General features: G+C 46.6%; 1 protein-coding gene across 1 annotated transcript in view; it reads left to right on the top strand.

Moving 5' to 3' along the window:
• Positions 1-435: 435 nt before the first annotated feature.
• LDLR (low density lipoprotein receptor) overlaps positions 436-19,574 on the top strand; it is a 33,084-nt gene continuing 13,945 nt past the window's right edge. Inside the window, exons 1-8 of the mRNA XM_081176311.1 lie at positions 436-695; positions 9,703-9,825; positions 12,086-12,208; positions 13,522-13,890; positions 14,632-14,754; positions 16,020-16,142; positions 18,265-18,384; positions 19,199-19,324. Coding sequence (XP_081032437.1) covers positions 623-695; positions 9,703-9,825; positions 12,086-12,208; positions 13,522-13,890; positions 14,632-14,754; positions 16,020-16,142; positions 18,265-18,384; positions 19,199-19,324 — 1,180 coding nt within the window. The 5' untranslated portion in view covers positions 436-622. The remainder of the gene's footprint in view (positions 696-9,702; positions 9,826-12,085; positions 12,209-13,521; positions 13,891-14,631; positions 14,755-16,019; positions 16,143-18,264; positions 18,385-19,198; positions 19,325-19,574) is intronic.

The raw sequence follows: 19,574 nt of genomic DNA, 5'->3' as shown, positions 1-19,574 counted from the left end.
TGGCTCTGGGTTTCTCTTGCCTCCTTGCCAGGAGGGGAAGGGAGCTCTGTTGCAACAGAAAAAATAAAGATCTGCCTTACTTTCTCTGCATCCTGCCTCCATCCCTTCATCTCTGACCCATGGGGGACTCGAGTCCCATTCGGCAGCAAAAGCCAACCTCCCCTACTTTTCTAGATCAGGCGCATAGGGCGAAACCAGGAAGAGAAACGCTCGCGCGCGCTCACGCCCACCCTGGGCGCAAAGCAAGGCGGATATCCCATCCCCACCCAAAGAGGGCGGGGTGGGGAGAAGGACCGGGGAAAGAAGGGTTAACTCGCTGACGTCACATGGTGCGTTCGCAACTCCTCCCCCACGCGCTTGAATTGGGGAGGTTTGAAAATCACCCCATTGGAAGCTCCTCCCCCGCGCCGCTTGAATGGGGGAGCCGCGAGGAGAGGATGCTACAAATCTGGTTCAGCAGGGCGAGTGCGCGCACGTGCGGAGAAGCGGCGCTTAGGGACCCATCGCCGGGCAGCCTCCCCGTTTGCGCGCCGCGGGTCTCCCTGCTTTACTCTCCCGGTGGGATCAAGGACAAGGGACGCGCAAATTAAAAAGCAGCAAGCAGCAGCCCGAGGGAGCCACGATGAGTCCCGGTGGATTGCAAACGCCTTTGCTAGCCTTGGCGGTCGTGCTCTGCGCCCAAGTTTCTGGAAACGGTAAGCACCCTAATCCCGATCTCAGTATATCTATATATATATGGGACGTTGCTCTTTAAAAGAAGATCAGGTAGCAAAAGGCTTCCCTTCCCAGTTAAGGGTGGGTGGGTTGCCTGGCGGGGACGGGGGCCAGGGAAATGTATATATGTATTTATCTACTTTATTGCATTCGCGTCCCCACTTTTCCTCCCAAGAAGCTTACGGTGGCGCGCATCCTGCCGCTCCCCATTTTATCCTCGCAACATCCCTGCGAGGTAGGCCGGTCCTCCCGTGACTCCGGTTCCCGCAGCCCTCCCTTGAGTCCGCTTCTTTTAAATGGGGGTGTTCTAAACAAGGGCATCTCCAAGTAACAACCTTCCCCAGATATCGGGCTCCTAAATAGTGTCGACCGGAAACTGAATTATTGGGCTACAAATAGTTTCCTTTGCCCCCCCCCCCTTGTTCTGCCCACCCCACAGCATCCTCTACTTTTGATTCCTCAGGTCTGAACTTTGGTGAGCTTAGGAGGGGCTGCTGGTGCCCGACCCCTTCCTCCCCCCCCCCACCTGAGCGTGATATCTCTTCCATACCTGTTTCAGGGCTGGGGCCACTGGAAGGACTGGGTCTGCTGCTGTTTGCCCCGCCCTGAGCTTATAAGGGCGGCTCCTTCCCTGCCATCACGCTGCCATCCATCCTTCAGGAGCAAGACCTCCCAAGCCAAAGCATCCCTTTAATGGCTTCAGGGCGGGGGCCTTAGCCTGAGATGTGTGTGCCACTATATTTTGTATTTTGCATTTTGCTACTTTAAATTTAATAAATAGCAATGATAGTATTGGGTGAAATAGATTCCCTCCCCAGGGATGATTTATTACCTGGCCGCCTTTACTATTCTGTTAATGAGCAACCTTCCCTGGGGTAGGTTGAGGTTCTTAAATGATTTCTCGATAGGATCCCACAGGATTATTTTGCTCCTCCTTTCGTTATTTCCTTTTCTTTTGCTCATTTAAAGACACAGATCTTCCCTGTGAGGAAGCGCATTTTTTTTCTTGCCCCCCCTCCCAAGGAGGGGTCAGGCATGCACATGGAAAGAAGTAGTTAAAACTTGATTTTGAGAAGAAGCGAAGGCACATGCATGGAACTCTTCATTAGGGTTGCTAGCCTAGGCTCCAAATGGGACCCTTTTACCAGGAGGGGATTGTGTGTAAAACAATATTGGGGAGGGGTGGCGAGGCGGAGAAAGCAAGAATGTTTGGAAATGCTGCGGAGTGTCTTGTGTCTTTTTGAAAATGGGCAAGAGGTCTGGGAAACCGATGGTGGTTTGATGGCAGAGAGGAATGGCACCTCCTGGCGTGTTTGCATCTTTTAATAAGACCTGGGGAAAGGAACGACCGCAAGCCCTTTTGTTTTTAAAGGGGTATGGATCTCAGGACATGCAATGGTGTCATTTGCCTCTTTGGAAGTAGCAACTACTTGGGTGGAAGAAGGGATAGGCAGGGGAGCGAGTGTCAGTGTTGGGTGGGGTTTATCGGAAGGTGCATGTTAGAAAGGGAGGCACCTCTGCTCTTCAGCGGCACAAAGTCCAGCCAACCCGCTACCTGGCCCTCGCCCATTCGTTCCCCTTCCCCACATGCTCTGCTTCCCCATTGGCTTGTGGGCGAAACGGGCCATTTGTCGGCTTCTTTGCAATCCGCCAATGGGTGTCGGAGAAAGAAACACCCTCTCGGCTCGGCTTGGGAAGGCACCTCTGGCAAACGTGGGCTAAACTTCTTTTAATGTGAAGGATTCTCTGACTGTTTTGTTTCTGTTTAGACCCTTCAGCCTATCTGCCTCTGCTAATTTCACCTCTGTCAGCCTGAACTAACCCTGTAAGCTGGTGTCTCGATGTGACAGCGAAGGAAATGTTTCTGTTTGTGTCAAAGGGAGCGCAAGATGTGTGGCGTCCTGGGCTCATATGGCGTGTTCACACATTACATTCAACAAGTGTACAATCCGTCTTCCTATGTACACAGTTAGCTGAGTGGTACGCTTGTAGCTGTACAAACAAACAAATGCAGACATTTGCATGTGTAGAGACAGCCTCTCCATCTGTTCGGTGTAAGAAGCCTATGATGTCTTGCCAGTTCTTGATTGCAACTTAAATTTAAGTTTAACTGGTTATACAAGACGCCGAACCGATGTAGAAATGAATGGCATCACTCCCATTAGGAGTGACCTAGATCCTTGCTGTTATTCCAAAAGCTTAACATCGTGCAAAGTTTTCATAGTTGCATGTCCGTCTTTTAATGTGAAAGGCAGCATATCTCCTGCCATGCAGCTGTTAATTATTGAGGGACGGCGTTTCTGCCCCCTTGGGAGCAAAGTTCTGAAGGACGGTAGCACCAGGTTTGGCTGCGTCCTGGGTATTTGCTTTAAAAACTTTGCTGTGAACTTCAGTCATGTTTACAAAAGGAGGTTGTTGGACATTGTAGAGAAACTTCGCTTTGAAACCCCTTTTCGCCATTCTGGTAATATTAAGGTGCGACTCCCAGAGCATGGCTTCCTCTTTAAGTCCTCTCCAGTCTTGTGCCTCCCAGGTGTTTTTGCACTAACAGGTTCCCTTTTCCCACCTTCATCCTGAGCAGCAATCAATGTTTGCAAGTTGCTCCTGGTCAACCTTCTCTCAGCCCTCCGAGGAATGTTGCTAGCCCTAGAATCAAAGGAGGAAATGGGTAATTGTGAAGAAGTAGGAATGCCGATCCTTCTGCCCTTCCCAAACCACATTGTGATGCAGAGACCATTGCAAACGGTGTGGCCTTCCTGTTTGCAACATCCTACCCCGCTGCTTGCATGTTATGTGTGCTAGGTAGAGAGGTTGGTTTGACCTCTTATGATGCATACTCCAGCCATTTGTTGTCAAGAGCGATACTTCTTAGTTAGCAGCTTGTACAGTCGTACCTTGGTTGTCGAACGCCTTGGTACTCATACGTTTTGGCTCCTGAACGCTGCAAACCCGGAAGTGAGTGTTCCGGTTTGCAAACGTTCTTTGGAACCCAAACGTCCGACGCTGCTTCTGCGGCTTCCGATTGGGTGCAGGAAGCTCCTGCCAATCGGAAGCCACGCCTTGGTTTACAAACGTTTTCGGAAGTCAAACAGACTTCTGGAACGGATTAAGTTCGACAACTAAGGTACCACTGTGTCGCTTTGGGTAGGACAACATATTGGTGGTTTTGCTACTTCTCGGAGGCTAGAATCCTAACTGTACTTCCCTGGATTCAAATCTCTTCCAATACCCGTGGTTAGAATCAGGGGCCGTATGTGCTTATGCTGTACGTTCTTGACTCATTCCTACAACAGCTTTGAGGCTAGATCAGGTGATATTTGAGCTCACCCATGCCCAGTACACTACTAACCACTGAAAACTTCCAGACTTGGATTGGGTGACTTGCTGTGGTCAGACAACAGCCCGGGGTCACCTTCCAGCAGAAAGAAACCTCTTTTTGCTTTCATTTACTGTCACCTTGTGATCAATGCAACTCGAAGCTCATGACTCTGGTACGCTTTTAAAAAAGAAAAGGGGGGAAATGAACATAAAAAGCCAACTATGTATGGGCCACATGAATTTCATGAGTTTTAGTCTGTGGGTTTTTAAGAGGAACCAAGGACCCTCACATCCATTTGTGTAAGAAAAAGTTCCCGGTCTATACGCAAGGAGAAGACTTTGAAAATGTAAGGGGACCAAGAAGTGACAGAATTGGAAATACCGTAAATTTCAACCAAATAAAAACAGGGCCGGGTGGATTTGGGTTTTCCACAGTAATGTTTCAAGGGTAGGCCCAGATGTTTTACGTTTCATGTTAACAAGACTGTGCTTCCCCTGTTCATGAATATGTGCAAATTAAGTTGTTCCTACAACTCCCTCGAGTTTACCAATCCAGTTCCCTGATGGACCTGAGAGCCAAGCATAATCTAACAGGTTTTTTCTCCTTCCCCTGAGATTAAGGATAAATGGCTGGATTTAGCAGTGCATTTTGGTACTATAGCTGCCAACTCCACTTGTTCAAAATTATTGAATAATTATCCTTGGTACTTCAGTCTTTGCTAGGGTTCAGGGGTCTCAAAACCCATTACCCTCAAGCCCCACGTGAGAGGACAGAAAATTACTGAGGCCCACCAATCGCAAAATGGTGGCGCAGAGGCAGAGCCATTCATGAAATGGTGGCAAGTGGTGACTGGCACAAGGAGCTTGACGTTACTGATGTCATTCTTCTGTTCATATCTAATCCCCTCTTTAGAATTTGCTAATTTTTTTCCCACATCAATTTTCTCTTGGCGACGAACTCCTCTTTCACATATGTGCACAGACCTTGGTTTTTGGGTGTATTTTGACTCTCCCTCTCCATTCTAGTTTTCCTTCACCTTTCCTCCCTGCTCCCTACACCATTTTTCTCTTAGAACAGCTTCCTTCTCTTGCACCCTCCATTTACTATTTCTAGTTGCATTGTTATTTTAAAATATGGGCCTTATTTTTTAAAAAAAACCAGAAAAAACCTGGCCCTTTATCTTCTCTCTCGGATTTCCTCCAGCACCTTCTCTGTCGCATCTCCCCTCCCTCCATCTTTGCTCAACCTGTGAGGCAATGCTGGTGTTGACTGTGGTCCAGCCAAAAGGTTATAGAAAGGATGTGTTAATGGGGCAGGTGAGCAAGGAGGCACTGGGTGGGCTTTGCCACTGATGGCGCCTGGCTCCCAAGTCGTATTTGCGGCATAGGTGAGGCATGTGATTTCAGTTTCTAGCTATTCTTGACATCTTTCCTTGGATGAGGCTGCGTGTTTTTATAGGAATTCAAAGGTCTCAAATATAGAATAAATATTGATAATTGCACAAGGTAAACACAGATACAGTGTTTGTACCTTGGGTTACAAACACTTCGGGTTACAGACTCCGCTAACCTGGAGGTAGTACCTCGGGTTAAGAACTTTACCTCAGGATGAGAAGAGAAATTGCGCCGCAGCAGGAGGCCCCATTAGCTAAAGTGGTACCTCAGGTTAAGAACGGTTTCAGGTTAAGAACGGACCTCCCGTACGAATTGAGTTCGTAACCAGAGGTACCACTGTACATAAGTATTATAAACCACATGTCTAAAATACTACAGGAGAGCAATCCAAAAGCCATCTTGGCTCTCCTAATGACTCTCAATATTTCCTCTCCCTCCTTAATCTTCCTTGCTTGAGAACACAGAGGCAGATAGCAATCGGGAAGTTCCTGAAGTTCCTCTCCTATATCTATGAACCTTCTTTGTATTAATTGTCATTGTTTGCCCAGATTCTCTGCATTGAGGAATGCCTGACCTGAGCACCCTGATTGTCTTATCAAATGCTAATGTTTTGTGCAAACTGTCTGGAACTCTGTGAAACTTGCTAAACCGCCCCTTGGCCTGCGTGAGCCACAGTGACCTCACCTTAGGTGTGATGTAATTTTTGTTTGTAGGGGGGATGTCCTAGAAACCCTTAAAAGAGAAGTTTCTTCTTGGTTCTGGGTCTCTCTTTCCTCCTTGCCCGGAGGAGAGGGAACTCTGTTGCAACAGAAAAATGAAGATCTGCCTTGCTTTCATGGCCTCCTGCCTCCATCTATTCATCTGTGACCCATCGTGGACTTATGGGACTCAGAGTCCCATGGGGAGTTGGGCAGCAAAAGCCAACCACCCCTAAAAAAAAATTCTAGATCAGTGTGGATGTTTAACCACGCTTGCCCTGACCTATTTGCCTTATTAATGAAGTTTCTGACAAACAGTTGCAGCAAATTCCTTCAGGCTTTCTCTTGTTGACCTTTTCTCTTTTCCTACATCTCCTCAATAAAGGAGAAACATTTGCAGATAACGATTTAGATAACATTCAGCACATGCCCTTCAAATGTAAGGCAAGCCGGTTGTTGTTGTTGTTTTTTATGTTGCGTAGAATTGGTCTGTATCTGAGCACCAGGGATAAGTAAGAACAGGAAGGATCAAGCATGCAGATGCTTTGAATAACCCACCCCAAAACCCCCAAACCACTCTTGTATTTCAGCTGAGGCTTAAATGCAGATGTGTGAAATGGTTCTCTCTCTTTCAGAATCCTTTGTCTCCGGTAAATGGGAGAGGCCCGATTAGTGATAAAACTGGGTGTGTCCCTATATGGTTGTGTGTGCTGCTTGTGGAGAGGATATCCTTGTTTGTTCTTTTTAACTCTGCTGGTGGAGAGAGCTGTTTGCTGAGCAAGAGTCCTGTGCAAATATCCGTTGAAAGCTGTAAAAGTGCTGGGACCTCCCATCGGCCTGTCAATTCTGTCTTATGCTAATAGCGGAGGGTGGAGAGAGGAGGATGGGCCAATATTTCGACTGAATCTCCTCCTCTCCCCTACTTGCCTTGCTGACACTGGCAGAAAACCTTGTGCAAAGCGAATGGATTTAAATTGCCTAAAAAGAGAGCGGCCAGTTTAATTAGTTTTCCTTGTTTTGAAATAAGCATGTTTCCTGAGCTGGGCATCCTGTTTTAAGGATTATAGCTTGCTGGTTTTCAGCGAAACAGAGCTAAAGGGACAGTTCTGAACCTCTCGCCATGAAGCCCACCGAGAACTACATCTGCTCATAGGCAAAGTATACACACATGCAAGGATGTGCAAAGGAAGATCACTTATGCAACGGCTTTGGTTATGTGCATCTTCAGTTGGAAATATGCCCCAGTGGATGAGCGGAATTTATTTCTGAGTAAACATAGGAATTGCCTTGCCTTGAGTCAGATCATTGGTCCATCTAGCTGGCAATGGCTCTTCAGGGGTTCATAATTCCCATCCCCACCTTTAGTTAATATCTAAATACAAGGTCAGGACACAGGTGGCGCAGTGGTCTAAACCGCTGAGCCTTGGGCTTGCCACTCAAAAGGTCGGTGTTTCGAATCCCCGCGATGGGGTGAGCGCTCATTGCTCGGTCTCTGCTCCTGCCAACCTAGCAGTTCGAAAGCATGCCAGTGCAAGTAGATAAATATGTACCGGTCCGGCAGGAATGTAAACGGCGTTTCTGTGCACTGCTCTGGTTTCGCCAGAAGCGGCTTAGTCATGCCGGCCACATGACCTGGAAAAACTGTCTGCGGACAAACGCCGGCTCCCTCGGCCAATAAAGTGAGATGAGCGCTGCAACCCCAGAGTCGTTCGCGACTGGACTTAACTGTCAGGGGTCCCTTTACCTTTTACCTTAAATACAAGGTCATTTTTGTGGACTCTAGGGATGTCCATGGGTGAGATACAGCCATATCATCACTTTGATTCTAGCCCCTTTGATGATTCCCTGCAAAAACCCTATAAAATAGGGTGATCAGCGGGTCCCAGGGCCAGGTTAATTTTTTATGATAATTGGGTCAGGATGGCCCCAAATTGGAGTGTCTGGTTAAATTTTACAATTTCCACACGAAAAAGCCTGCGGCTCCTGCTAGTTATGTTTGAAAGCTTTATACGTGGCAGGGCAAATGTACACAGCTTCTCCATGCCAGCTGTTTATTTTGCTGCCATGTCTACCTGCAGCCGTAAGTAGGTATTTAAAAAACAGCCTCTGAAACACAGAAGCATGTTTTACTGGGCATGCTGCTCTGAAGCTCCCATCACAACCAGCAAAATCTTTAAGATGTTAGCTGCACAATAGAGCTTATGTTCCCTTCTTCTTTCTGGAAACTGTCAAGTTTCTAAAGCGGCTCATCTTGCAGAATGAGTTTACATTCCTTATTTGAGTTTTTAAGGTATTTCCCCTTTATCTGAAGTGACCGGAGCTGGGTTTTCTTTTCTTTAAACACTCATGTCTAAAGTTGGAAGTGGTGGTTGCTGTCTGTAGCTACATATTAGTAGTGTACTTCTTGTTGCGAAGAAGTCCAAGTCTGAGTTCTTGTAGTGTAGAGTTGGGTTATCCCACAATACAATGAAGACATTGCTTGTTGTATCGTCGTCATTTTTGCTGCTGTTACTATTTATTAAATTCGTATACAGTCATACCTTGGAAGTTGAACAGAATCTGTTCCAAAACGTTTGGAAACCAAAGCACGGCTTCTGATTGGCTGCAGGAAGTTCCTGTGGCCAATCGGAAGCCACACTAGATGTTTGGCTTCCGAAAATCGTTCAAAAACTGGAACACTCACTTCCGGTTTTTGAAACGTTCCAAGTTCCAAGGCGTTCGGCAACCAAAGTTCGTCTGTACTGCCCTTCAGCCAAAAATCACAAACACATTTAAAAGGGTATAAGATGTTAATCAGCCAAAAGCCTGGTTGCAGAAGAATGTTTTCGCCTGGCACCTAAAGGTGTATGATGAAGGCTGCAGGTGAGCCTTCCTGGGGAAAGCATTCCACAAATGGGGAGCCACTATGCTCATACCATCTTGCCCCCCAGTGAGCAATGTGGCTCCTGAATTCTGCACCAGATGAAACTTCTGAACTGTCTCCAGAGGCAGCCCTACATATAATGTTTTGCAGGAATCTAACCTAGAGGTTACCAGAGCATAGATGGCAGAAGTTAGGCTGTCCAAATAGGGGTGAAGCTGGTGGAAGGCATTCTGCCCCACTGAGGCCACCTGACACTCAAGCAACACAAAAGGATCCAGAACTAGCCCCAAGCTACATACCTACGCCTTTAGACAGAGAGTAACTCCACCAGGAGAAGACAACCTCCTAACCATCTGGCAAAGGCAGATCTCAGGGAGCATGACCGGTTTGGTTGCACAAGGTGCCGAACCTCTGGGGCACCTCGACTGGCGCCGCTTTTGCGACGCACAACGGCAGGTGAGAGGCAGGGTGTGTGTCAGAGTTTGGCGTCGCAGAGGGCGCCGCTGAAATTTGAGACGCTACTGCGTCTGTTCCAGGGAGCCAGCCATAAACTGCCTCAAGCTTATCAAGGGTTGTGCTTCAGTTCGTTTGCTCTTATCAAGGTATTATGTTGGCACAATTCACACTCTGATTGTAGCAGTGGGAGATCCTATGAGATCATTGTTTCACTGGCCTTTCTGGTGACTAACGATGTTGCTTGCTTCTCTCTTGCAGGTGTGGAGAAGTGTAGCAGGAAGGAGTTCCAGTGCGGGAATGGCGAATGCATCCCTTACAAATGGATATGTGATGGCAAGGCTGAATGCCAGGACGGCTCTGATGAATCCTTGGATGCCTGCAGTAAGTTGACTATTATTGACTCCCCGCCCCCTCTCCCAAATCATCCTGCGTAGGAGGGAGCTGAGGGAAAACCTCTGTGTGCGTGTAAGAAAACACTCCGGGTTTTTGTTGACCCTGCCAATACTGGAACACTTAAGGGCTTCTAGTCTTGTAGATCATGCTCCAACCTCCTTAAACCCTTTGAGCAGTCTCTTCCGCACCCCCGTGGGATGTAGATGAAGAAAGCAAGACTTGGATTGAGGGTGGGTGACTAACTTAACTGCCAGGTGAAATAGGAATTTTTGAAAGCCAAGTTTGGGGAGAGACCTGTTAGCTTTACCTTACTGGGAACGCGGGTGGCGCTGTGGTCTAAACCTCTGAGCCTCTTTGGGCTTGCCGATCGGAAGGTCGGCAGTTAGAATCCCCATAACAGGGTGAGCTCCCGTTGCTCTGTCCCACCTCCTGCCAACCTAGCAGTTCGAAATCACGCCAGTGCAAGTAGATAAATAGGTACTGCTGTGGCGGGAAGGTAAACAGCATTTCCGTGCGCTCTGGCTTCCTTCACAGTGTCCTGTTGCTCCAGAAGCGGTTTAGTGACCCGGAAAGCTGTCTGTGGACAAACGCCCCCTCCCTTGGCCTGAAAGCGAGATGAGCGCTGCACCCCATAGTTCCCTTTGACTGGACTTAACCACCCAAGGGTCTTTTACCTTTTTTTTAACTTTCTACCTTAAATCACACTGGGGCAGGTATGCCTTGCCTTGGAACGGACTTACTTCGACATATGAGGCTGCAGCCTTGCAGCTAGGGAGTCCACTTTGAGCAGCATCACCACACTGTGAAAATTCTAAACCATGGGACATCATGGCTTAAACGCTAGGCAGATGGATTTCCATTGGGCGTTCGAGGGATTGTTGAGAGATGTGAGCTATGTGCTATTGACTCAAAGCAACAGTGGATTTGTTCGATTAGTTTCCATGCCCGTCTGTTGAAGCAAAACAGCAAAGTGTCTTGGGGCGCCTTGAAAGTCATGAGAGATTGGTCCAGGTGCCTCAAGCCTTCTTTTTGTGTCAAATGGATTGGTGTTGAAAGGGCTTTCCAATGACCTCAGCATCTCTCTTGGTCAGCAACCTGATTCCGTTCAGACATAAGGAAGGAATAACAAGAATGGCGGCCATTTCTTTTCTCTCCCTCCCCAGCATGTGGCCAGCATGACTAAGCCGCTTCTGGCAAACCAGAGCAGCGCACAGAAATGCCGTTTACCTTCCCACCAGAGCGGTACCTATTTATCTACTTGCACTTCATGCTTTCAAACTGCTAGGTTGGCAGGAGCTGGGACAGAGCAACGGGAGCTCACCCCGTCATGGGGATTCGAACCACCAACCTTCTGATCGGCAAGTCCTAGGCTCTGTGGTTTAACCCACAGCACCACCCGCGTCTCTATGGGTTCCTTAGGAAACAGCTATTCACAAGGTTCAGGGGGTTGCCAAGGGAGCAGAAATGAATACATTGCTTTGTCTGTTGTGTGCACACGCCCTAAGGCAAAGCAGAAACAATATGAACAACAGCAAAGTTTGTTTTTATCCGAGATGGTTTAGTATTAAAGGGTTGAGTGGAGATGCATGGGGGTCCTGTGGGGGGTTTAAAAGTCCCCAAAGGAAGGGTGCAAAAATCATGCCAGAAATAGGGGGAGTGTATCCACTTGCTGTGTTTGGATGCAACAGGAAGAAAATTGCACCTCTCTTCTGCCCCTGGCCCAGTCACAATACAGTGGTATCTTGGGTTACAAACGCTTCGGGTTACAGACTCTGCTAACCCGGAAGTAGTACCTCGGGATAAGAACTTTGCCCCAGGATGAGAAGAGAAATCGCATGCCAGCGGCAGCGGGAAGCCCCATTAGCTAAAGTGGTACCCCAGGTTAAGAGCGGTTTCAGGTTAAGAACGAATTAAGTTCGTAACCAGAGGTACCACTGTATGTACAATACAAGGGGGTGGAAGTGGAATTTGGCAATTGTGTGCTGATGTGGCAGGAGTACTCTGTTTCATGTTATGTGAGCCTTGGACGTTTGGCACAGGTGAGCTTGACAGCCTTCCTGTAGCTTGCACTTGCCCATTGACATATTGGTTTTCTCTCTTCCTAGCAGAGGCTGACATGTAGCGGACATTATAGTGCCCCATAACTGCTTGATGGCTCTGTGCCATCCATGCAAGAGCAGGCACAGAGCCCCAGTCCAACGCTGGCAATACTGAGGTGGCATTTTAACGTCTGACTTGTCTTTTCCAGAGTCTGTGACCTGTGAGCCAGGGCAGTTCAGCTGTGGCGGCCGCATCAATCGGTGCATTGATATGTCCTGGCGGTGTGACTCGCAGATTGATTGTGAGAATGCCTCCGATGAAGAAAACTGCCGTAAGTCGGACCCTGTGGGCTTTTTCAGCTCTGTGTTAGTAATGGAGCTTTACCAAAGTGTTGGGCAGGGTCAAGGGGATGGGAAATGGTGGGCAAAACTCCTGGATTCTGCTCCTCTCTCTGGATTCAGGCTGGGTTTGGAGACTAGCATTGTAAAATCCGATGCTGCAATAACACTGTGAAATTTGAAGCCTATTGCTTCAGCCTATTGCCTGTAACTGAATTGGCAGCCTAGAGCCTCTGCATGACCAGTAATCTTTATTGGCAAATAGAAGACCTTCTCTCTTTGCCTGTCTGTAGCCGCTCAATTAAAGCTTTCACATTGCTTTTCAAGAGTTGCTTCCATAGCACAGAACTTCATCTATTCTGTCCTGTTGTAGTCTAGGAAAACAGATATAGCAGCCAGACCTCCAAACCCATGATTTCCCTTTTTGGGTACTTTTTTTTTTTTTGGAAACTGAGAAAAAACTACCAAAGGGAAGCAATTAAGATTAATCTGTTGTCTTCTAGTGCAGGCTTCCTCAACCTCAGCCCTTCAGATGTTTTTTGAGACTACAATTCCCAGGATCCCTGGCCAGTGATCCTGCTAGCTAGGGATCATGGGAGTTGTAGGCCAAAAATAGCTGGAGGGGCGAGGTTGAGGAAGCCTGTTCTAGTGCCTATAGCTGCAGTAGCTTGAATACACCCCTCACTGTCCTTCCCTTTCAACCACCTTGGAAATTTTAACTGAAGGGCAGTTGGGAAAGATCTAAATGAATCAGTTTAGACTGTAATGCCCCTAAGTTAGGACTGCAATACCTTAAGGACCGCCTCTTTCCATTTGAACCTACCTGGACCCTGAGATCATCTTCTGAGGCCCTTCTTCGTATGACGCCTCCTCAAGAGGTCCAGAGGGTGGCAACACAAGAACAGGGCCTTCTCTGCAGTGGCTCCCCATCTGTGGAATGTTCTCCCCAGGGAAGTTCACCTGGCGCCTTCATTATATACCTTTAGGCGCTGGGCAAAAATGTTCGTTTTTAACCAGGCCTTTGGTTGATCTGATTTACATCCTATGCCCTTTTAAAATGTGTTTTTTTTGGGGGGGGGGCTATTGGGTTGTTGCTTTTATTTTTATTATGTATTTTGTGGTTTTATATCTTGATTTTATTCTGTGAACCACCCTGAGACCCCTGGGTATAGGGCAGCATATAAATTCAATAAATAATAAGTCATTTGTTACTTGGTAAAAGCCATTTGTGTATTGATCATGCTGTTTTTAAAAGGGCAGCATGCTGCAGCCAATGACTTGACGTTCTTGTCTTTTGCCCTTGCAGCCCCTAAGCATTGTGCCGACAGCGAGTTCCAGTGCAAAGATGGGAACTGCATTGCTTTGAGTTTTGTCTGCGATGAAGACCGCGACTGCGAGGACGGCAGCGATGAAGAAGGCTGCTCTGGCCCGACCTGCAGCCCTGAAATGTTTCACTGCAACAGCTCAGAGTGCATCCCCAAGCTCTGGGCCTGCGACAAAGATGCGGACTGCAAGGATGGGTCGGATGAGTCGCCCGAGCATTGTGGGAAGCTGGAGAAGGACAATCCTTGCTCTCCGCTGGAGTTCCACTGCGGAAGTGGTGAATGCATCCATCAGAAATGGCAGTGCGATGGGGGTTTTGATTGTGCAGACAACTCAGACGAGGCAGACTGTGGTAAGTTCTGGGTACCGTAGTGTTCCTATATTTGCTTTCCAGAGGGAATAATAATAATAATAATAATAATAATAATAATAATAATAATTTATACCCCGCTCATCTGGCTGGGTTTCCCCAGTCACTCTGGGCGGCTCGCAACAAAATATTAAAAATATGATAAGACATCAGACATTGTAATTGTAAACTTCCCTAAGCAGGGCTGCCTTCAGATGTCTTCTAAAAGTCAGATAGTTGTTTATTTCCTTGAGATCTGGTGGGAGGGTGTTCCACAGGGTGGGCGCCACTACCAAGAAGGCCCTCTGCCTGGTTCCCTGTAACCTCACTTCTCACAGTGAGGGAAACGCCAGAAGGCCCTCGGAGCTGGACCTCAGTGTCTGGGCATAATGACAGGGGTGGAGACGCTCCTTCAGGTATACTGGGCCAAGGCCATTCAGGGCTTTAAAGGTCAGCACCAACACTTTGAATTGTTGTAGGGATGAATGAGAGGTTAAGGTGGATGTGCATCATTTTGCACTTGGTACAGTGATGGCGCTTACTGCTTTCTGTTCACTGCTGCCCACAGTTAGGGCCAGCAGTTTGCATGCTGTTGGGATGCCTTTCACAACATGGGCAGCTATTGTGATGTGGAATCATATTAAACTCTACACTGTGAAGAGTTAGGCTGTTGGGTGATTAAAATCTCAGCATAGTGGTGCTCTCTCTAAGTCTCTGCTTCTTTCTCCCCCCCCCCCTCCACAGCTAAAGTCACATGCCGCCCAGATGAATTTCAGTGCAATGATGGTACTTGCATCCATGGGAGCCTGCAGTGTAACAAGGAGATTGACTGCAAAGACAGGAGTGACGAGGTTGGCTGTGTCAACGGTATGTAACCCAAACAGGTTTTGTGGGCCTAGGGCAGACCTGAAGCCTGGCTTGAGCCAGCACTGCTGTGACAACTACTACATCGACCCGATTATAGGCCACACCCTTAAAATGAGATCTAAAGCTCCCCCCGCCATTTAAATTAAGATGTTTTACTCAGTTTAATCATCCCGGCTCTTAGTTTAAAAATTCTTCCTGTTCAAGTAAAGATCCTTTAATCTTCTCATATTCTCTTGTCTGCTCAATGACTGTCGAGAAATCTCCTTAAGATTTCTGTCTGCTTAAATGAGATGGTGCCATTTACATTATGGTGGCATTAGTGGGACAAAAATAACCCCCAGAAAGTCATTTAATAGCAAGCAGCAGCAGGTTTCTGCTATGAGAATCTGAGAGATGATTGATTTTTATATGTAACATTTTACACGGCAGTGCAGCTCTCGGGCTGTTAATGTTGAGCAGAGTTTGCAAGCGGAAGAAGAATTTGCTTCTCTCCTCGCACTGCTTCCCTCTTTCTGGCTTGGTGCTTTTTTTCACCTTAGAAGCTGTTTTAACTGTTGGACTTAGGAACCAGTTAGGGCTTGGTTGGATTGTTTTCTTCCCACCTGTAAGTCTCAGCAGTGATCCTAAGGCAACAGGCCCTGTGCTTATATAGATGACCAGCTGTATTCTAGCCATTTAATCTTGCTTTCCAATATACAAGCTTAGGATCGAGTTGCAGAACACGGAAATAAACAGGACAGACTATTTGCAGCCCCAGCCTTTGCATGCTTACGTGGAAGCAAGCCATAGTGTGTTTAACAGAGCTTACTTCCAGAATTGCTGCAATGCTAAACCTGTTTGCTTGGGAGTAAGGCCTCTTGAGTTAAATTGGACTTATTTCTGAGTAGATATCGCTAGGATTGCACTCTAAAACAACTGGATTTAGAAGTAGGAACTCAGAACAGCCGCCCTTCTCGCAAAGCTTTCCCCTATTAGGTTCTTATTTCTTCCCTGTGAAGAAGGGAAAACTTTGCTGCGGTCCGAAAGCCAACACTAGCTCAGCAACCCAGAGGGAAGGTGAGGTGTGTTTTGAGGGATTGACTGCCCAAGCCCTGTATTTCCTTGCTTGGCTCACTCAATTCCATGGGCCTTATTCCCAAGCAAGTGTTGTAAGCTTTCCCAGACCCTACCTCAAGCTACAGTAGCTTTCCCAGGGCTACTGAAAAGGAAATTGGTCCAAAATGCAATGACGGAATTAAAAAGGTGCTTTCTTAATTTCGTAACAGTGACAACCTGTGAAGGACCAAACATATTCAAGTGCCATTCTGGAGAATGTATCACTATGGACAAGGTCTGCAATGGGAAGAAAGACTGCAGGGATTGGTCGGATGAGCCCCTCAAGGAGTGCCGTAAGAATTTTTAATACTTGTCTCTGTTGGTGTGCTGTAAGAAGTTAGCCTCACATCTCCTCTGGCTTGGACTTTAAGGTCCCTTCCAACACTACGATTCTATGAAAGTGATGTATTGCCGTACATCTGGGACTTGGGTATACAGCTGCAAATTAGGTGGGACCTGGTTGGCACTGTGGTCTAAACCACTGAGCCTCTTCGGCTTGCCGATCAGAAGGTTGGCAGTTCAAATCCCCACGACAGAGTGAGCTCCTGTTGCTCTGTCCCAGCTTCTGCCAACCTAGCAGTTCAAAAGCATACCAACGCAAGTAGATAAATAGGTACCACTGTGGCAGGAAGGTAAATGGTGTTTCTGTACGATCTGGTTTCCATCACGGTGTTCGGTTGCACCAGAAGCAGTTTAGTCATGCTGGCCACATGACCCGGAAAGCTTCTATGGACAAATGCCAGCTCCCTCGGCCTGAAAGCGAGATGATTGCAGCACTCCATAATTGCCTTTAACTGGACTAACCATCCAGGGGTCCTTTACCTTTTTACCTTTATAACGTTTTAAGTGCATTATACAAATGTGACACTAGATAGCGATGGTGAGCTGAGGGCAAATTCTCTATTTTTTTTAAAAAGGCATTTTCGCAGCATTTTTTAATAAATGTCTAGATTCAGCCGTGGTCTGTAACTGGTTCCCTGCTGCAGTAATGAATAGCAGGAGCTGATATGAGCCCGTACGTAGCTTGTTATCTTGTGGAAACAGACTAAACCCAAGTTTATTACAAAGCGCAAGAGGTGGAAGGGAAGTTGTTTTGTGAGTCAAAAACCCAGAGGCTTTTTTCTTCCATGCCACAATAAAGGATTGACCTGCGCCAGCACTGAGACTGAGCTGCATTCCTTGGTGTTGCCAGTTCAGATTTGCCTATCCTTGGAGAGCTTCTGTATCTTGATGCTGTAAAGAAGCTTTCCCCACTGCAATAGTTCTTGTGATGAATTGCTAAGTTGCCTCTTCCCAGCAGTTTTTAAATCTGCAGGAGGATCCCAATGGGAAGCCCCAAGTTGAAAGACCAGTGTAGCACATCTTAAGTAACTTGAAGTTCTAGAGCTCCTATTTCTGCAAGGGACAGCGTGGAATTTCCAGGCTGAGCACGGAGGTGCAGGTCCCTGAAAATGGGGACACGATTGCAATATGTACGTGCATCGCACCAGAAATCCTCACCACAAGCCTGTTACAAGCCCCATATTTTAGATGTGATGGCTTTCCCCATCCACCGCCAGCAAGCTCACGGCAGAAGCAAAATTTGCAATGCAATCTACTTCATTGGTCTTTGACGCTTATCGTTGTGTTTTTATTTGCACGCCACTTTTCCACAAAATTGTGCCCAAAGTGATTCACAACATCTCATGTGATCAACTGAGTACAATGGTTAAAAAAGATGCAAATTAGAAACAATATCAGTCATTTTTTTTTTAATAATCCATACACATTTTATTTGAATTTGTAATAACTTGAAGTTCTTGCAGTATACAAGGTCCACCCTACCTAACCCAGCGTAAATGCTCACTGATGGGAGGCCTTTGTGTAAATGGCATTATTTGATCAATCTCTTCTTTTTGCGGGGGGGTCAATATTCTTTGTTTTATTCAAGTCTCGTTAGGACCGTAAGCAATTTCTCTAAGAATATTAGAGGGTCGATTCCAACAGATTCTACACGAAAAAAGCTTATGTCCCTGTGGAGATGGCAGTCCTGAATTGGTGGCGCATACCCTTCTGGCTTGCACTCCTTATAAAGACTTGAGGAATGAGATTATCACCCCTCTTTAATTGTCCATTCTGGGTCACCCAGCCACTGCCACTGTGTCCTTTCTCTTGGCAGATCAAGATGAGCAGGTGACAGCAAAGGTTGCAAGGTTTTTAGCTGGGGCAATCAGAATAAGATCCAGTATTTGACTATTGATTCAAAACCCCAAAATGTATTTTATATCATTGACTTTTTATTTCTATTCTTTGTATATTGTATTGTTGTTTTCTTGATATGGCAGATGGCTGACGCAAATAAAGATTCATTCATTCATTCATTCATTCATTCTCTAAGAATAGCATCATTATAAGCTCTTTGTTATCCCCTTCCAGGAACAAATGAATGTTTGGATAATAAGGGTGGTTGCTCCCACATATGCAACGATCTCAAAATTGGGTACGAGTGTTTATGCCCTGAAGGATTCCAGCTGATTAACCAAAGAAAATGTGAAGGTAAATGGGAAAGTTTTCTTCCTCTTTCCACAACAGCTTTCTTAATGCACCTCTAATTACTGTATTTTTCCGTGTATAAGACTAGGGGTTTTTTTTTAACCAAAAAATTAGGTTTAAAATTGGGGCTCGTCTTATGCACGTGTAGTGCTGAGGGGTGTTTTCTTAATTTGGAGCCCCCCCAAATATATCTTATACACGGAAAATACGGTAATTCATATCTGTCATCTGGTTGAAAGTTAATGGGAGTCAGGGAGGTCATGGTGTTTCTCATGATATGTTTTCTTTGGGAAAAGCAAGGCTTGGTGATCTGGCCAAGTCCATCCAGCTGAGGCCACAGTCCCAGGTTGAAAAATTTGGCCTTTCCGAAAGGATGTCTGCGATTGTGGCTTCTGAAGTTGTAGATGAACATGCCATTGGCAAAGCCCTGCATTTTCCCACCTCTGTAAGAAAAAGGCAGGCAAGATACAATCGATTGTGCCTTTCTGCCCTTACACATAAGCGACAAACTCGGTCACTTGATTCCCCGAGCTGTTCTATAAAATGTTTTTTTGCGCCTCTGTCAAGTTGAATCCCATAGACCTGGTCTTGGAACTGTAGGCTGATGCTTTTTGTGGTGGCCACTGTGGAAAAAATCTGAGTAGTTCAAAGCCCGAGACCATTATGGGATACTTCCTGCCTCCTCTTTGTTTGGGAGGTTCCAGGCAAGTAGCAGGTTGGTCGCAGTAGAGAAAACTGACTTGAGCCTCGGAGACCAAATGTATTGTCGTACATTACCGACTTCGGGTGATGAGTATCATCTTCTTGATTTTCCTAGATATCGATGAGTGTCTCAACCCTGATACCTGTAGCCAAATCTGTGTGAACTTGAAAGGAAGCTATAAGTGTGAATGTAACGAAGGCTATCAGATTGACCCTACCACGAAGGCCTGCAAAGCCATTGGTAAGTCTTGGGCGTGTTCTACACTAGAGTATTACTTGTAACCATTGCACGGTGGTGGCAAAAAAGTGAGGGTACCTGCAGGAGCCGTCCTTCACCTGGGAATACCTCCAGCCCCAGAATCTTGTTTTTGCAGTTCCTTCCTTTTTAATGTCATTTTGGGGACCCAAATTTACTTCTTTTCCTCCCCCCTCCCTTTTTATTAGGTCCATTATAGTGTAAGATGCTTTTTAAACTTGTGACAAGGTGGGTT

The sequence above is a fragment of the Podarcis bocagei genome (assembly GCF_964188305.1).
Source record: "Podarcis bocagei genome assembly, chromosome: 17".
NCBI classification, from domain to species: Eukaryota; Metazoa; Chordata; class Lepidosauria; order Squamata; family Lacertidae; genus Podarcis; species Podarcis bocagei.
The sequence above is the reverse complement of the archived record's forward strand: the minus strand, read 5'-3'. Positions and strand labels throughout refer to the sequence as shown.